General features: G+C 46.3%; 3 protein-coding genes across 3 annotated transcripts; 2 read left to right on the top strand and 1 right to left on the bottom strand.

The window, feature by feature from the left end:
* The first annotated feature begins 248 nt into the window (after positions 1-248).
* LOC109784452 (momilactone A synthase) lies at positions 249-1,575 on the top strand. Its single transcript, XM_020343051.4, has 2 exons — positions 249-362; positions 455-1,575. Exons 1-2 carry the CDS (start codon positions 331-333, stop codon positions 1,359-1,361), a joined length of 939 nt encoding a protein of 312 aa, XP_020198640.1. The 5' UTR covers positions 249-330; the 3' UTR covers positions 1,362-1,575.
* Positions 1,576-3,890: 2,315 nt separating this feature from the next.
* Positions 3,891-8,032, top strand: LOC109784453 (membrane-associated protein VIPP1, chloroplastic). The gene is made up of 11 exons (XM_020343052.4): positions 3,891-4,191; positions 4,833-4,961; positions 5,052-5,162; positions 5,431-5,495; positions 5,581-5,662; positions 5,946-6,020; positions 6,187-6,257; positions 6,339-6,421; positions 7,131-7,195; positions 7,276-7,350; positions 7,596-8,032. The coding sequence occupies exons 1-11, from the start codon at positions 4,042-4,044 to the stop codon at positions 7,689-7,691; spliced, it is 1,002 nt and encodes a 333-aa protein (XP_020198641.1). The 5' UTR covers positions 3,891-4,041; the 3' UTR covers positions 7,692-8,032.
* A 1,856-nt stretch (positions 8,033-9,888) lies between these two features.
* Positions 9,889-11,345, bottom strand: LOC109784454 ((+)-borneol dehydrogenase 1). Its single transcript, XM_020343053.4, has 2 exons — positions 11,180-11,345; positions 9,889-11,030 (listed from the first exon to the last, which is right to left on the bottom strand). The coding sequence occupies exons 1-2, from the start codon at positions 11,206-11,208 to the stop codon at positions 10,145-10,147; spliced, it is 915 nt and encodes a 304-aa protein (XP_020198642.1). The 5' UTR covers positions 11,209-11,345; the 3' UTR covers positions 9,889-10,144.
* Positions 11,346-17,490: the final 6,145 nt, after the last annotated feature.

The raw sequence follows: 17,490 nt of genomic DNA, 5'->3' as shown, positions 1-17,490 counted from the left end.
CCACCACTAGTGTACCTATATCGTACTCTATCAAACAAAAAGTACTGTAGTCAGATATAGATACGTATCCAAGGGCTGAGCACGATTTTTCTTAGTCCACTCGTGTGAAACGCGCGCGCCCTCTGATTCCTCGCCTCGTTCATGGCAGCGACTCGTCGATCATCTACCCCCACCGAGTACGTCTTGCTCGATGTGGATTGCTCAACACGCAGAAGCCACGCATTGTCCCCTCAGCACAATTCCGTAATAGATTATCATAGTACTATAAAGATATTTCCAGCCTTGTTACATTTGGCTTGGGTTAGCCTAGTTTGGTGTTGTCGAACGAAGATGATGTTCCCAGCAATGCGCGCCGTCCTCAGGTACGCACACGATGCCATCAAGAATGGCGAACCCGCCATTTTGATGTTCTGAAGCTGCGTTGCTCACCTGTTCTGTTTTCCTGAGAGTGTAGCGCGGCGAGGAGCGGAGCGGCCAGAAGGGCGGGAAGCTCGTCTCGCTTCCTCTCTGGATCCTCCGACTCCCGGAGGCTGGCCGGGAAGGTGGCCGTCATCACCGGCGCGGCGAGCGGCATCGGCAAGGCGACCGCGGCGGAGTTCGTCCGGAACGGCGCCAGGGTCGTCCTCGCCGACGTCCAGGACGAGCTGGGCCGCGCCGCGGCGGCCGATCTCGGCGGAACGGACACGGCATGCTACACCCGCTGCGACGTGACCGACGAGGCGCAGGTGGCCGCCGCCGTGGACCTCGCCGTCGCGCGGCACGGCCGGCTCGATATCATGTTCAACAACGCCGGGATCACGGGCGGCAGCTACGCGGCCGCCCCGATCGAGTCGCTGGACATGGCCGACTTCGACCGCGTCATGGCCGTCAACCTCCGCGGCGTGGCCGCCGGCATCAAGCACGCGGCGCGCGCCATGGCGCCGCGCGGCCAGGGGTGCATCCTCTGCACCTCCAGCACGGCCGGCGCGCTGGCCGGGTCGGGCCCCCACGCCTACAGCGTCTCCAAGACGGCCGTCGTCGGCATGGTGCGGTCGGCGGCCGCGGAGCTGGCGGCGCGCGGCGTCAGGGTCAACGCCATCTCGCCGTACGCCATCGCCACGTCCATGGGCGCGCGCGCCGTCAGGGAGATGCTGGGGCTTCCGCCGCGGAATGCCGGCGACGAGGAGGAGGAGGAGCTGGTCAGGCGGGTCTTCGAGGAGGACTTCAACGAGATGGGCGGCGGCGTGGTGCTGCGCGCGGAGGACGTCGCGAGGGCGGCGGTGTTCCTGGCGTCCGACGATGCCAGGTACATCACCGGGCATAATCTTATGGTGGACGGCGGGTTCTCCGTGGCGAAGCCGCTCAACGTGCCGGCGAACTGACGACGGCGGGAATCGTGTCGGGTTACAACAAATTACCAAGGAACAGAGCGAGCGAATATAAATCTGAAGAGAAAGAAACAGTGCAGTACTTTGGTCTCATCAGTAGTTGCAGACAGCAGCTGTTGTCAGACATGCTCGTAGCACCAATGTCTGTTCAGACCCAGCGAGTAAAAATCATGACCGTGCCCATATTTTTTAACACGGTACAATCAAAGTTGCGAGCATATACTCACCTCCTATGAACACACCCATACACGTCCTACGTCTATAAGCACATCTGAAAGACTGAGCCAGCATATCATTTTGAGATTGACAAAATCATCGCATTCATTATTTTTTTTCTTTTCTTTTATGGTCGACACGCATCCTCCCATTGAATGCACGTGCTCATATCTTCGATGTATAAACAACGAGTACTTTCTTTTTTAATTGTTTGAATTGCTTACCACATATATCACATGGTAACAGACAGTTCAACACATTTACGAAATAGACTTTTGATAGAAAAGAAAATACGGAATTGAACTGGTTTCAGAAAAAAAAAGAAATTAAACTTAGTTTCATGGGTCAAATAAACGAGATTCAGCCTTTCAAACAGAGAAGTTCAGCCAAAAGATCAAACGAACGGCTTCATGGACATGCTCACATGTTACGATTAAAGTGTGTGACTTTGATAGGTTAGGAGATTGTTGTGTTGGCTTCAGTCATGTCAGTGGTGGTCAAAGAGTTGTACCCATAGGGTTTGGCACTCTCCATGAGTTGTACCTATAGGCTTGAGGCATGTCAGTGGTGGGCAAATAATTGTACCCACGGATTAATGTGCCCGAACACTGTCGATGCGAGTCGGGCACACATTCGTATCATTCACACGGGTAAAAATGACATCCTTACCTGTGTATATTGGTGTATTTTTTTTATGGTAGAATCCAATTGAACTGCTTCGGTACACACCTCTGATGGTTTCAACATTGATGAGAATACGCACGTCTAGAAGGAGCTGAGGATGCTGACGGAAGAGCTTTGTTGGTTCTCAAATAGAAGTCGGCTCGCCTTGAGAACCGGGCCCATTGACGCCGAAGAAGAACAAGTTGGCGGCGACGAGGAGGAGGGCAAGACAAGAGCTTCAGTGGTTACGAGGTGCGTGAGGAACGAGGACAATTTCATGAAATGGCAACAACTTTAGTCTACCGAGTTGACCAAGGGAATGACTCACTATGATGCCGTGAAAACCACTATGGAGATAACAATGTGGTCATCAACATCGCCGAGAGTGACGACGATGCCATGTTGAAGGAGGAGATATTCGAGCTTAGCAGGAGGTTGTAGGTGCTAGAGGTGGTCTACGACTTCCTAGAGCACACCAACTCTGTAGCTCATAGGCTACTCTGTGCCCGCGAAGATGTCAGGCATGTTCTAGATGGAGCTTAGGTGTGAAACACTAATAATTACCCGGTAATTGAGGGATAAATCTCCTACTTCGTGTGATGGATGAAAGTACCCTTTCAACAAAATTGGGTCGAGGGGAAGGGTGTACCAAAGCACACCCCAATATTGGAATTGGAATAGAATAAAACGACATTGCCTAGTTGAGTGTCTCATTAGGGGAACAAAAATTGGTATCCTGAATAGTAATACGATGTTTGGTTGGAGGATCATGATAGAGTAAAAATCACTTTAATTTCTTCTAAAAAAACTTTGGATAAGGATGTTTTGGCCACTATATAAAGATAGTGATCTTGAACTCTAACCAACATCGTGTTATGATATGATATCATAGATATTTGAGACATTGTCTTCATGGCCACAATTCGACATCTAGTTACCAAAGATTTTACAACTTTCTCATAAGATAAAACTTACATCTAATTTTCCATAATTGTTTTCTTTAAACCCATGGCCGAACCAAAGAAATCCGTAAGCAAAGCCAAATCGTCCAATCATCGGACCCAAAGAAAAGACGGTGGATGATAGTTGATTGTTGGTTTTATGATAGCTAACCAGTCTTGCCGGCCGTGGTTACACTGGCATGATGTATCATGTTGTATATTTTCCTAGGGAAGATCATTATGGATAAATTTATTAATTATAAAGTAAGGATACATCATCTACGAGCTTAGTAATCAGAAAATCTAGAGGCTCGTCCATCCATAAACTAGCGGAAATCTTTTCTGTCTAACGTTCGATGGGAGAGGGAAGACAAACGAACCCCTTTTGATGACAGTTTTAGTTTTGAGAAGAGATAAAACAGTGGCAATTTTAAATAAAAAATCGCTGTCTCTTACAGAAACTGTAATGTCGCTCTACAAAAATTGTCACCCCTCACAACTAAAATTGGCAGCGAAATCGTACGCAAATGCCACCCCTTATGACGAAAGTTCGCGAGCTAAGGGGTCTAAAACAATAAGTCTTATTAAAAGAGAAATTAGCTAGCACATGTCTGTTTTTGATTTCAACATTCATATACTACTGTACTTATATTGTCAATATAGGATATTTATAGACAAAAAAGATCTGATTTTCCATTAAAAATAGAAAGAAATGCGAGAAAGATAAGGTTTGGGCCAGCCCAGCCACTACTTCTCCCTCGCTGCGTACCACCGTTCCCCGAGCTCAGCCGTGCTCCGCCTTCTCCCTGCCCTACCTCGCCGGCGCCGCCGCTCCTTCCACCCCACCGGCCCTCATGCTCCTCTCGGTGCGGCGCCTGCCCACCGCTCCGTCCCGCCCAGCGGCCCACCCGCACATCTCCCCTGCGCCGCCCACCCTCCGGCTCCGGCGACAACACGGTCGAGTGGCGGTGGCGATGGCGAGGACGGCGTCAACGGCGCCTGCGGTACGCCGCTCCTATCTTGATAATCGAACAGAGAATGAGGGGATGAAATTCGAACCCCAATCTAGATGGAGCCCGAGCCCGAGCCAATCCTGTAATGGAGCTTTGAGCTGTGCAAGCAGCCTGCCCCCCCCCCCCCCCCCCCCCCCCCCCCCCCCGACCCTAATCAATCCTGCGTATCCCTGATTTTGAATAAGATGCATGGGTTATAGCTTCGCTAGTACTAATCTCGACCTGAATAAGTAGCAGTGCAAGCTGCAAAGCATAAGATTTCATTCATTATCCATGCACACATGCTGTATATTGTAGACAATGTAATTCTATTGAACATTCGAGGAGGCATGTTATGCAGAAGTAGACCAATTTCCCCGGAAGAATGTTCCAATGTTTCATCTGTCTTGCGAGTTTAGCTCTTGATCAACTGATTCATGCGCATGTCTAGTTTTCATCGCAACACCATTGACTTGGTAAACTATAACCCCGTATAAATGCGCGCTAGGCCTTGCCATTTAGTGACTTTGAAAAAGAATTAAGTGTGTGCAAATTAAGCTCCATCATGGTTATTTCAAACTCAAATTGTTCTTTGATGTTCTTTTGTTTCTATGAGTAGCTCAAAGCATCTACATTATGATGACATTGTGTAGATGAATTCGCATATCTTCTCGGCCCCCCTCACGGCAAAATTCAGGCTCCGCCGCCAACCAAATGTCAAGAGATATAAGTGCAATGTCATACGGAGTAACCTCTTCGATAGATTAACCAGGGTTGCCAGGGTGAGTGATACCCTTGATCATTACCTCATTATGCATTAGCAAAGTTTTCTATTCAATTAATGGGAGCTCTGTGACCTCTTGGTTATCTAGTCCTATGCAAATGCAGTTATTAGTTCATTTGAAGACCCCGAGAAGATCCTAGATCAGGCGGTTCTGGAGATGAATGATGATTTAATAAAGATGCGGCAGGCCACTGCACAGGTTTGTTGTGACTGTACTTAATCACAAAATTTGATAACTGACAGTACATGCTCTTTTTTCTATTCTTTTTTCTTCTGTTCTGTTATCTTAAACAGTCCTTGCTACATGTTCTTTAGGATTTTGTTGCTTTTTTGGTTATCTGCCTCTCATGTACCAGATTCTTGTATGTTTATTGGGCCTCCCTGTATAATTATTTAAATGAAAATGTGAGCGTGTTATACATGTTCTATTTCATTTTACCTCCTAATATGGATTTTTGTTTTGGAAGGTCTTGGCATCCCAAAAGCGGCTTGAGAACAAGTGCAAAGCGGCTCAACAAGCTGATGCTGACTGGTAATCATGTTATCCATAACTCTAAAGCTTACTTTGAGCCCTACCATCTTTTTTTTACAGGATGAATATGTTCTTACAATTGTAGGTATCGGAGGGCTCAACTTGCTCTTCAAAAGGGCGATGAGGAGCTTGCACGTGAAGCCCTGAAACGCCGTAAATCATATGCTGTAGGTATCATTTAGATCTAGAGTTTTGGATCAAATGTCTGCCCAGTCACACTATTTAGCTACAGTGTAGGGAGTTACTTGCTGGTAGAAAATATAATTCTTTCTGGTGGTGTGTAATGTGTTGTACCTTTGTACCTTCTTATGGCATTAACATGTATGTTGTATATAGGTGTTACATTTATTTAGTAAAGATCTTACATGTTTTTAGAAGCAAAGTTCTTGCATGCAACGCATGTTAATTTGAATATTAAACTCATGGTTATTTGTTTGTTTCTGTACTTAGGACAATGCAAGCTCCTTAAAGACCCAGCTTGATCAGCAGAGGAGTGTTGTTGAAAATCTTGTTTCAAATACCAAGGTGAACATAATAGCTGGAATGCTCTTTTCGCTATGTGCATTATGCATGTCATATAAATCTATATCTTTCTGGGCCCACGTGCAGCACAGGCTAGACAGTACGTATTCACATTTAATAGGTATTTGTTATGCACCTTTGTTAACATATTGATTACATCATTCTGTAGCTTCTTGAGAGCAAAATAGCAGAGGCCAGGCAGAAAAAGGATACCCTAAAAGCCCGTGCTCAATCAGCCAAGTATGCGTCTTTCCTTTGTTGATTGTTTGACCATCTGCTACTTCATAGTTTGGATGCTCTGACAATTGGCCTTTTTTACAGAACTGCAACAAAAGTGAGTGAAATGTTGGGGAATGTGAATACAAGTAGTGCCCTGTCGGCATTTGAGAAAATGGAGGAAAAAGGTATTCTCTTCATTACTGATTTTGTCTCACCAGCGTTTTTTTTCTTTTGTGTATAGTATCATGTCCGTGTTTTTGTGGTGGCTATGGACAATAATTTCGGCTTAGGCCAGAGGTCATGCTCTATATCAAACATAGACATAGATATCTTTATTGTTATGGTTCAAGTTAAAGCATCTCAGTATACAGTTACAAGCTGCCATACTAAGCAATAAACACTATAGTAGTCAGCAAGTTACCTTTATGACCGAGTAGAGGCTAGAACCTCAAAATGTTATCAAATTAATATCAGTGCCGAAATATTCATAATGCAGCAGGTAGCAATTAGAACCTTCTTTTATTGCTGGCTGTGGCATCATAGAAGCACATTTCAATTTTTGTTTTACTTGCCTTTTTTGGGTGGTAATTTTCTAGCGATGAGAAGTTCAGCCACTTGTACAACCGCACATAACTTCGAACACACGAATGAAATTTGAGTTTTTATAATAATTGTTTTGATTGGCATATGGTCTGATTTCTCACTTGAGTTGTTCTGAGCATGACCTTGGCAAATTATGTCTTTAATTCTTCTTTTTCGTATGTTTTTTCAATTGGTTAGAATGGCATATGCACTAGCCTCTCTTATTGCTTGTGTTCATCAGCGGCAAGTGATATCTCATGGAAAATTATTTGAACACTTTTTTCTTACAAGTAGTGTTTTTTATGCTTTTAGTTATGACGATGGAATCCCAAGCTGAGGCACTTGGTCAGTTAGGAGCAGATGATCTAGAAGGAAAGGTAAAATTGGAAACTGCATACTTTTTAGTAACATTCCTTTTTGTAATAAGATCTGATCACCAGTATTTATTTGTGGGCAGTTCGCTATGCTTGAGACTACATCGGTTGATGATGATCTTGCACAAATGAGAAAAGAACTGTCTGGGAGCTCTTTGGTATGTGTCATTTTTTTGTACTGAAAACTATAATTGACTTTCAAGTTAAAACCTGTGTGTTTTAGATTTTCCTCTCTTCTGCTGGCATGTGCACTATGGCATGCACATAATCACTGGAGAAATAGAGTAGGATATGCAAACATGGATCATAAGCTGCCAGCCAACTAAAAAAACAAAAAAAATAATCTAGTAAGTGCTTCCTGTTCGTTCCATACTGCATGACTATAATTTCATGTCAACGGCAGAAAGGTGAACTTCCTCAAGGTAGAACCGCTACTCCTCGAGACAGGGATATCGAGAGGGAGTTAAATGAGCTGCGGGAGAAGGCCAACGATTATTAGATTTTACAGGACATGTCCGTGCACCGGGCTTGATGAGATATCAGTCAGAGAACCCCAGAAGAGAGTATAGCCTGCAGATTTGTCCAATGCGCGTTTGAACCTTCAATGCATGTGTTTCTTTTGTGGTAAAGGTATGAAGGCGTCGATGTGAAGATTCTCTGCATTTTTCCTGTGAATGACATTGTACAGTTAACCATTACCTCAGTGTAAATCACTAATATTCATAGAGCTTAGCCGAGAGCCTAAATTGCCCACCCTTGTGTACCTTATACCATTTGGTTGGTGTCATAACATGTATGAAAAATTTGACCCAGTGATCCAGTTGAGTTCTGATGCTTCAACTCGAACGCAAGTCAGGAGATGCCACACTTACCGTCTTGATTGTACATCCTACCTCCTTTTGGAGTTTGGACTCTGTAAATCTGCGCCTCAGTTCGTACTTAATGGTGCTTGTATCATCTCAAAGATTGCCAGGCAGATGTTTAAAAAAAGATGCAGCAGCTGCTGCTGCACCACACAGTAACAAAGTTGATATCAGGATTGAGACACTCGGCTCTCATCTCTGGGCAAGTTCTCAGGTATGAAACCTCGGGTCCCGACACCTCTTCTTCATCTTCCCATGGCCTGAATGGATCTTTATCTACGTCTAGAGGTCAAACAATCATTGGAGTTTTAGATGGATATGACCTGGCATATTGAATTTATCCAATATTTTGTGGATTGGAGTACCATCACACCAGGGTTAAGGTGTTCGAGTTAAAGGCCCAAGGAAATTTTTGGTTTTGCCCAAATTCTCATTTCAAATTCCATCTTTAGTTGATTGCGTACTTCATCAACTATCTTGTGTGCTACCAGTTACATCGACTGAGATCATGCAAAATCTTAAATGAAAACACATGGCAATCATGGTTGCTGGAGTAAGCCTTTGGCAGAAGGAACCCCACCAAGTGCGTTGTACTGCATCTGTCTCCACTGTTTTAAGTCACAGACAATACACGTTGCGTCTTGCTATGGATTGAGGATACTGACACCTCACCAAGAATTTCATGTGGATATCCGAATCAAGCAACCTGTAAAACAGGATTTAGGATACAGTCTTGCTAAGTCTCAGTCGACTGAAACTTAACGAAGTCTCAATCAATGCTATATCTATGAGATCTTACATTAAAATTCATGCAAAATTTTCTTTTCAATTTTTTCCTTTTATTTTTTTCTTTTGCATGTTATGTCACTTGACTGAGACTTGGTTAAATCTCAGTTGATTGAGACCTAACCACACCCTTTAGGATACTGACATCTCGTCAAGAATTTCATATAGATATCAGTGGTGGATGAATGGTGAAGGGACGATGACAACGGCTCGAAGGAGCAAGGAATTCTCACCTCTCAATCTCCTTCTATCCTTTCCTGTGATGAAAAAGCTCTTTCGACATGTCGTGCTCATAACTTGCAGTGTAGATCTACCTGTGTGTGAGCGTCTGCGTTTGCGATTTTTTTAAAGGATCTGCGTCTACAACTGGGTTGAAAATGAAATGAACTCTGTTGCAGTTTTATTTACCCTACGGCTTTGCCTCCTCCTCCTCCTCCAAGAAAGGAAGTTAGGGTTCGTGCCTCTCGTCGGCGCCGGGGCAGGTCCGCCTCATCTCTGGTGGCCCTAGGGCTATGGAGGCGTGGTGGATCCTGGCAAGGGCCAGCGGGAGGGCTCCGTTTTTAGTCTTTTTTTCAATCTTGTTAGGGTTTGTGTCCTACTCAGGAAGGCGAGACGGCGGCGACTCCCTGAAGATGGAATAAAGGTCTCCCCGCCTAGTCCCCGTTCCGGTGGTGCGTCTAGCATCGTTGGTGGGCGTGTGGAGGTGTGTCTCCGGCAGATCTATCTTTGGTGGATTTGCTCGGATCTCGTCGTTGTTTGTCCACGTTCGTGTGTCTTTGGTTTGGATCCTTCCGATCTACGCTATTTTCCATCGGCGGCGGTTGCTGTTCTGGGGTGCTGGTCCTATGGGGCCTTAGCACGACGACTTCCCGACTGTCTACTACAACAAGTTGTGCCCGGCTCCGGCGATGGAGGGGCGATGACGGCGGCACGCCTTCGGCTCACTTCGATGCTTGTAGTCGTCGCTAGGTGGTCTACGGATCTGGATGTAATTTTTATTTCTGATGTTCGTTGTACTACCATGATTGAAGATGAATAGATTGGAAGTTTTTCCAAAAAAAAAACTTTCTAGCGAAAAAAAAACTTTTTTTTCACCTTTATTGCAACGCCAGCATGCGAGCAACCGTTGCTTCGTTTGGCAAAGCCTAACTGCCGGCACACTTGACTGGTGGATGTGGATCAACTCATTAATCAACCTAATCAAATCTCAACTAGTCATGACAACAATGACTTAGTACGCCCGGGCTCTGCACCGTCGACTCACTACTACGGCACACTTGTAGTACGGAGTAAACCACGTGTCTTACTGCGCCGGTGCCGGCTTGTTGGCCCCCTTCCACACCGTGCACCCGCCGTCGACGACGAGGTTGTGCCCGTTGACGTACTTGGCCTCGTCGGACGCCAGGTACACGGCGGCCCTGGCGATGTCCTCCACCTCCAGCACCGTCCCGCCGCCCATCTCGTTCATGCCCGTCTCCACCATCCGCCTCAGCTCCTCCTCGCTCGCCTCCGGGAACAGCTGTGCCAGCCCGCCAAGCCCGAACTGCGTGGCTATGCCGTGCGGCGAAATGGCGTTCACGCGCACCCCGTGGCGGCCCAGCTCCCCGGCGAACGCGCGCACGGCGCCGATGACGGCGGCCTTGGAGATGCCGTACGTGGGCGCGATGATGCCGCCCAGCACCCCCGCGGTGCTCGCCGTGCAGATGATGCACCCGCTCCGGCGCGGCACCATCACGCGCGCCGCGTGCTTGATCCCGGCGACGGCGGACCGGGCGTTGGTGGCCATGGTGCGGTCGAAGTCGGCGAGGTCGAGGGACCCGACGGAGTCCAGGACCATCCGCCCGGTGACGCCGGCGTGGTTGTGCATGATGTCGAGCCGGCCGTGGCGCGCCACCGCGAGGTCGACGGCCGCAGCGACCTGCGCCTCGTCCGTGACGTCGCAGCGGGCGTAGGCCGCGTCCGGGCCGAGCTGGGCGGCGACGGCGCGGCCGAGGTCGTCCTGGATGTCGGTGAGGATGACCTTGGCGCCGTTCCTGACGAACTCCGCGGCGGTCGCCTTGCCGATGCCGCTGGCGGCACCGGTGATCACGGCCACCTTCCCGGCCAACCTTTGGGAGTTGGAGGCCGTGGAGTAGCCACAGTGGCTGACGAAGCGAGCCAGCGCGGCCGGCCCAGGAACGGCATTTCTCCTGCACACACACGCAGACAAACACATAGAAATTCGGGTGTGAGAGATCATATCGTGCTTCACTTCTTATTCGTAATCCAGGAACACGCGCCGGGCAGGGTCGGATATCGATTTGTTCTTGTTCAGAAATCAGAATGCACCTTATCGTACCTGAGGACGGCCTGCACCCCTAGGAACATGTTCGTGGATCTTCGGAGCTTTCTCCTTTCAAGTTGATGTGTGTCCTGTGTGTGTGTGTGTGTGTGTGTGTGTGTGTGTGATACTGTGACTTGGCGAGGGGATTTATCAAGACGCCGGCCCGCCAAGTACGTACGTCCCGCTCGCAGCTCCCTCTTGATCATTGACAAGGGACCATCTGCGGCCAGGCTCCCCAAACTACCCATGCGAATCGCCCGGTCAGTGCCCTTGTTAGAAAACGTGACCAAGCCAGTCTTCCCTAAACCGGCCTTATACGAACCGGCACCTCTCAAACCCAGCCTAAATCTGAGACGAATTTGAGGATTGTGGAGGCTCAGACGCGTCCGCCACGTTAAACCGGCCCACCCAGATCCCACAAATACCACCCAGATGAACCCTAGACCCGGGTCAAACCACACTCTTCGTCTCTACTGCACTCTCCATCTCCTTTCCTCGTCCCCTTGCCTTTCTGATTCAATGTCGAGCTCCCGCAACGCAGTGTCTGGTAGCAAAGACCTCATCGACCGAGAGTCGCTGCAACGTGAGGTGAAGGCGGACGACGATGAGGAGTTCGCTGTACGCATCCGCAGCGCCGGTCGCAACTGGACAAGGGCGGCAACGGAAGATCTGGGCCCGCGCTGTCCCACATCACTCGGTGGCGTAGTGCAGACAACGACGCTGGCCCATTGCGCCCTCGCAGCTCCCGGTCCGCCGCCCCCGCCCCTTTCCGCACCTGCTCCTGCTAGCGTCCCCAGCCACCACTGGGTCCTCGTGCCTGTGTTGGTGCCGCCGTGAACGCAGAGGTATACATTGAAATCGGAGGCTCGCGCCGCATGCCGCGAGAGGCAGCGGGGAAAGGGAGAGGGTGGCGGTGGCGGAAGTGATGTCCTCCCGCAGATCCCGCGTGCGCGCGCCGGTAGATTTGGACGACCAGCTCCTCGCCGCGGTCCTCCGCCGATCACTCGCCAAGGCAATCCGGCTCGCGATCGAGCAGTCGGAGTGCAAGGCGGCGGAGGATGCGGCAGCCAAAGCAAAGGCGGCCCGGCTATCGAAGGAGCAGGCGTGTGCTGTCCATTGGATGACCGGCATGATCTCCTCCTCCGATGACTCTGACGGCTTCGACTTCAACTATTTTGCCATTCCGCCGTTGACGCCTACACGGAGGCGTACAACTGCACTAGCGTCCGCAAGGGGAAGGGGCCGACGTGGAAATGGTGGTTTCGTCCCCCCTTACCCGTCTCCGTTTATCTAGTTTTTTAGTATGAATCTAGTCATGTCCATATATATTTTGGTTTTATGAACTATGTCCGTTTGTTGGATGTATTGATCTATGTAATTGCTAGTACTCCGCCGCCTATGAAGGGAAGATCGTGGAGGTAATAAAAAAGGGGTGATCGATTACTGTCTGTGGACGAGTGTGCAGATGTTTAGTGGTGGAAGGGGTGACGAAGCCCTGTGATAAGCTGTGACTTAGTAGCAAATTGCAATCATGCGGAGAAAGGGCACGGGCACGCCGGGCTTGTACACTAACATAAGAGGGTGAAACACCTTTGCCACCCCCCACGCCCCATCTAGATTCTCTCACCGATTAGGATACGATACGACCTAAGCAAAAGTTCACGCGACGCATTCGACCGTGAAGTTCACCCTCTTGCTTTTGCATGCTTGCGTTGCAGCCCTGCCATGCACCCGAGTTCACCAAAGGACCCCAACCCGCCCGCACCGTTGACGCACATCCTTTGGTATTTACTCGGGATGCACTTTAGGAATGATCGGTTGCAATATTGACATTATGAGAAAAATTGAGGTGGCTAGGCTTGATATGCTTTTGAATAAGGATGTTGGCGATAATGAAGAAATGGGTCGCAGCTCATCTGGTCGTACTGACACTAGTGATACTGATATTAACACTAATATTAATGACTTATTATGCTCTGATGGAGATAAGTTTGAAATTGAGGAAGAGAATATCTCGGCAAATTAAAGCGAGTCTTCTCCAAGAAGACCAGGGATACCTTATCAAAAGTGTTATTCCGTGCTAGAGCATAGATGCTCCCCTTGTCCAATCCATTCTTTCTCTTAAAGAATGGGGCCTCCTGAAGTATTTCAATTTGTATATAGCATCATATCTCTTCACATACTCCCTCCGTCCGAAAAAGCTTGTCCCATACTTGATGCTAGATACATTCACAAGTGTTTTTCGAACGGAGGGAGTATCTTAAACGACGAGGCGTGCCGACCCTGTCTTAGATCTTAACCGACGAGGCGTACCATTGCATGGCTTCCTGGACCATTGGCACCCTGCGCTGCTTGTGCACAGTTCATAGTTCCATTTCCATTCCCACCCGCGTACACCAAATTTCAAAACCTCAAACTCGTTTCAACCTATCAGCAATACTACTATGTCCATGCTTGGCGGTAATCTAGCTTTAAATGCAAACACAACTCAGCCGTTATCACTCAACACTTAAGTTTACTAGTTGAAGGCCCGTGCATTGTCATGAAATAAAAAAAACATGGACTTAAACAAGAGTGCTGCTACACGTTCGATGTTTTTCATCCGACACTCGTCCGACGGTGCAAATCAAGAACCTCGATCAATAATATCCACTACTATGGAAGCATCGAATGCGTGTCATACGAAAAAGATCGCATGCACAACAATTCCGTTCAAAAAATTATTCTAATTCAGAAAAAAATGAGCATAACATCTTTTCTACTACTCATATTGCGACAAATATTAATTATATCTTCTACTTTCCACCACATCAATTGTTATGTCTCGTTAACCACCCTCTCTGATAGAAGACAAAGCATCATCTTTCTCCCCACCTTGCCTTCTCCTTCGCCTCCATTGTTTTCATCCGCCCTTACTCTGGCATTGTCGACACTTCAAAAGTGCACACCTTTTTCAAAACTTTAGCAAATAAATGAAATAATATTCCTTCTTATTTACAAATAATGAAATGTTCTGCTAAGGATATCCCTATTGGGATGCTTGAGCCTTCTGGTACAAATTATGTCAAGTTGTTTTACAGGTTGATCAATTTTGGGGGGATTTCTTATATAGTTCGAAATTGTGTTTGGAAAATTAAGGTGCCCCCTTATATACATGTCTTCCTGTGGCTTATTATTCATAACAAGTGTTTGACTAGGGATAACCTAGCTAAACGTCGTCAGGTTTCAGAACCCTCCTGTGTTTTCCACACAGAGCTTGAAACCATTCAACACCTTTTTTTTATTGCACTGTTACACAATATATTTGGTAGGTTGTTGCCGAAATACTTCATATCGGCGCCATGCTCTTTTGAGTCCTTGTCTTCCTTCTGGAAGCACAAAAAGGATTTGATGCTATCAACTCAGTTACTTCTGCCACCTTGTGGGGCTTATGGCATTTGCGCAGTGATTTTGCGTTTGAGGGGCAAGAATGGCGAAGTGTGAAATGCATCCTGGGTTTGGTATGTTCTCTGGTTCGTCAGTGGAAGATTATGTGTTCAGGTGCCAAAGCTACTCTACTACTCGAATGCCTAAGACTGCTCGATCATCGGTGAGGAGAATTGCTTGGTAGGGATCTTCTTCGAGGTTGTAGTTAGGATTACATTTGTGGCTGTGATTTTGTATTCCTCTCTTAAGCCCGAGACTTGCAAAACTTGTTCGCTGAGATGCAGCTGTAGTAAGTCCACTGCAGGTGCTTTGGTTGCAGCCAATAGATGTGAAATGTTGGTATCTTTACCTTGACTTTAATAAACGTTGGGGGTAGGGGGAAACCCGTTTTATTCAAGAAAAATAATAATAAAAGGTCCACATAGTGCAATGTGAATGCTTGCCTCTCCTTATTATTTGGCCGCAAAAAGATTTTTTTGTGGCCACGAGAAATGAAAAGTACAACAAATACAATGTATAGTTGAGAAAAGCAAACTAAGAATAGATTAATTTACAAGCAAATAGGCTCTCCCCTGATTGAATTTACGACGGGCCGGTTGTGGGACATGCCTCTTGGCAAAATACTCTTCTACATACAACACATTCTCCCTCCATTCCAATGAATAAGGCACGCACGTATCCCAAATTCAGCTTTGACTATAAATTAGACCAACCAAATGTTGATTGTATCTGATAAAAATTATGCCACTGAACTCATATTGAAAAGAAGTTTTTAATGATATAAATTTGAAGTCATAATTTTTTATTGATCTAATTTACGGCCAAAGTTAGATTTTGAGAAGCACGCACGCCTTATTCATTGGAATGGAGGAAGCAATATGTTTGTACCCCCGAATCACAATGCTCACGTGTGGCCTGGATTATATGAGCAAGTGTACTCCTATCACAATGCTCACGTGTGCTCGCGCCTGATTGAATTTACGATCTCATTTTTGTTCCCTTTTTGTGCACCTCGAATATACAGAGTCATTAAAGCATTGGATGTGCTTGGGCTATGGAGAGTTAAGCTGGTCGTAGTGGGGAGTATCATATACTAGTATCATGCATATGATACCATTGTATGATACTACATCCTAGTGCATAGTATCATATGTTGGTATCATAGATGACTTTATTTATTGGCACGCATGACACAGAGTAGCACATCATTTAATATGATACGGTGTCATGATATGATATTCAACCTTCTTTTTCTTCATTTAATTCTATGTCACCTCATCAAAATTGCCTAGTTGGCATGCATGATACTACCTATCATACTCCCATTATGGGCATCCTACAAGTGCTGAAAATTGTGGTGGTACTGTGTCAATTTCTAGGTTACATCGTGGTCCCTTTTTGAATTCATTCCTATCAGTACCTAGGGACTACCGTCATGAACAATTATTTTGATGAGGAGTTAAGTGTATTACCCTAGAATAAGCATAACTAGATTGAAACTAATTTTGACGTAAACTATTTTTGGGATGAGAACTATGATTTGATATATCTTTTCAGTTTAGATGAAAATTGTTTTGGAACATGATCCATATATATCTGAGAGGAAAACATAATCAACTACATATAAGCTAACAATTATGCACTGATCATTAATTAAGAATTGTGGCAAATTGATGTAAGGTGACTGTCATTATTTCTGGAAAATACTTTACATGTCATGTTATATACATAACATGCCATTTGAATAATTATATGATTCTGCCATGAGCCTACAACGTGCTTGCTTGGGCTCTGGACTAATTGATATAGGTGTAGCATGATTCCCCATATCGTTGCACAGTTGATACTTTCACACCAGCATATCCTGTAGAAGGGTGTGGCTGTGTGAGAGTATTGAGGGGGATATAAGTAACACGACTCAAACTTCATGCTATTGTTCATTTGATCTTTATAAAATGCTTTTGTCAATGTACCTCGCTTTGTTGTTTTACCTCCCTATAGTTAGCTTCTGTCGGTTTTCACTTGAAAATTGAAAAATGGAATTATGGAAAGTTTTTAGAGGCTACAGCTCATTGCAATATGCTAATCTCTACAAATTTTTGGCAGGAACATAGAAGAGAGAAAAGATTCACCTCCGCATGCTCTCCAAGTGAAATCATCAATTGGATTTTAGAAGCTACTAGGCCACTTGGGTCTGACCATCAAAAGAAAATTATAAGGTACTCATATTTCTTATTGTTCCCATGTTCATGTTGTTCCAATCAAATCGATTGCATAAATCTTCCCATGTATGTTGAGTTTGTCAGGAAAGGAAGCAGATTACTTGGAAGTCTTCTTCCAAATTCATCGATACGTTTATGTTCTTTCAAACTTTTGAACTCTTTTCTGCACATTGAATTGATGTCAACTTTGCGGCTAAGAGTTAATGCTTCTAAACAGGACTCCTGCAAGTGGTTTGTAACGCCCGGATAATCATGCTACAGTAATCCCACGCTAATGGTGCCACGTCACCACGGTTACTTTGCTAATCTACCGTTAGGTCAAACCGTTTAAAAATTCAAATTCAAATTAATGTCAACGATAAAAGTTTTTCAAAATTTAAAACAAAAATGTTCGGGAGGTGCCATATTTTGGATAAGTAAATATGGTGTAATAAACACATTTTTATAAAATGCCTAAATAATTTAAATTGAAATAAAACAGAAAAGAAAAAAAAGAAAAAAAAGAAAAAGATCCCCTCCCTCACTGGACCAGGCGGCCCAGCTCACAGGCCCAGCTGGCCCAGCCGGCCAACCGCCGGCCCAGCCCCTCCCCGGGTCGCCTCCCCCCTGTTCCCCCGACCGGGGTCGCAACAAGGGCATGTCCCCGCCCGACCACCTCGCCGGCGCCGACGCCGGGAG

Source organism: Aegilops tauschii, chromosome 2, assembly GCF_002575655.3.
Source record: "Aegilops tauschii subsp. strangulata cultivar AL8/78 chromosome 2, Aet v6.0, whole genome shotgun sequence".
Classification (NCBI taxonomy): domain Eukaryota; kingdom Viridiplantae; phylum Streptophyta; class Magnoliopsida; order Poales; family Poaceae; genus Aegilops; species Aegilops tauschii.
The sequence above is the reverse complement of the archived record's forward strand: the minus strand, read 5'-3'. Positions and strand labels throughout refer to the sequence as shown.

Excerpts from the sequence above, each read along its gene's own strand:
- LOC109784452 (XM_020343051.4), top strand. The coding sequence starts at position 331 with ATGATGTTCCCAGCAATGCGCGCCGTCCTCAG. Across the intron at positions 363-454 it reads GCAATGCGCGCCGTCCTCAG|CGCGGCGAGGAGCGGAGCGG; the intron begins GTACGCACACGA and ends CTGAGAGTGTAG.
- LOC109784453 (XM_020343052.4), top strand. The coding sequence starts at position 4,042 with ATGCTCCTCTCGGTGCGGCGCCTGCCCACCGCTCCGTCCCGCCCAGCG. Across the intron at positions 4,192-4,832 it reads CGGCGTCAACGGCGCCTGCG|ATGAATTCGCATATCTTCTC; the intron begins GTACGCCGCTCC and ends GACATTGTGTAG. Across the intron at positions 5,663-5,945 it reads AACGCCGTAAATCATATGCT|GACAATGCAAGCTCCTTAAA; the intron begins GTAGGTATCATT and ends TTCTGTACTTAG.
- LOC109784454 (XM_020343053.4), bottom strand. The coding sequence starts at position 11,208 with ATGTTCCTAGGGGTGCAGGCCGTCCTCAG. Across the intron at positions 11,031-11,179 it reads GGGGTGCAGGCCGTCCTCAG|GAGAAATGCCGTTCCTGGGC; the intron begins GTACGATAAGGT and ends GTGTGTGTGCAG.